The sequence below is a fragment of the Eimeria mitis genome, genomic scaffold (assembly GCF_000499745.2).
Source record: "Eimeria mitis Houghton genomic scaffold, Emh_scaff3542, whole genome shotgun sequence".
Classification (NCBI taxonomy): domain Eukaryota; phylum Apicomplexa; class Conoidasida; order Eucoccidiorida; family Eimeriidae; genus Eimeria; species Eimeria mitis.
Genome location: NW_013571886.1, coordinates 2,459 through 3,002, shown reverse-complemented (window position 1 = coordinate 3,002; position 544 = coordinate 2,459). Strand labels below are relative to the sequence as shown.

Here is a 544-nt window from a genome sequence, read left to right as displayed (position 1 = left end):
ACAGGAGAACACAGTGGCTCTGGGTGTGAGGGTTTAGGGTTTAGGGTTTAGGGTTTAGGGTTTAGGGTTTGTGCTGCAGGGGGGGGAGCTACGTTTGGGTGGGATGGCCCCGGCAGCAGGCCGTACTGCAGCGAGACAGAAGAGTCTCCTGAGGAGACAGAAGAGACAAAAAAAAATAAAAAAAAGAAAAAAAAAAAGAAAAAAGATAAAGACAAAGACAAAGATATTATACATGAGGATATACAGCAGACAGGAGACACAGCAGACACTGCAGCACCACAAGTTGAGTCTCTTGATGATGAGGCTGAATCTGCTGCTGCTGCTGCTCCTGCTGCTGCTGCTGCTGCTGCTCCTGCAGCAGCAGCAGCAGCAGCAGGAGCAGTGGTGATGGCGGAGACAGAGGGAGAGGAGAAGAAAAAGAAGAAAAAGACAAAGAAAGAGAAAAAAGAAAAAAAAGAAAAAAAAGAAAAAAAAGAAAAAAAGAAAAAAAAGGAAAAAGAAAAGGCGGCAGAGTTGATGGAGGAGACACTGTCTCCTCGTACAC

The 544-nt window shown here is 45.6% G+C and overlaps 1 protein-coding gene across 1 annotated transcript in view; it reads left to right on the top strand.

The window, feature by feature from the left end:
• Positions 1-544, top strand: part of EMH_0067090 (uncharacterized protein) — a gene marked incomplete at both ends in the record, with an annotated part of 4,441 nt that overhangs the window by 2,554 nt on the left and 1,343 nt on the right. Inside the window, one exon of the mRNA XM_013498587.1 lies at positions 80-544. Coding sequence (XP_013354041.1) covers positions 80-544 — 465 coding nt within the window. The remainder of the gene's footprint in view (positions 1-79) is intronic.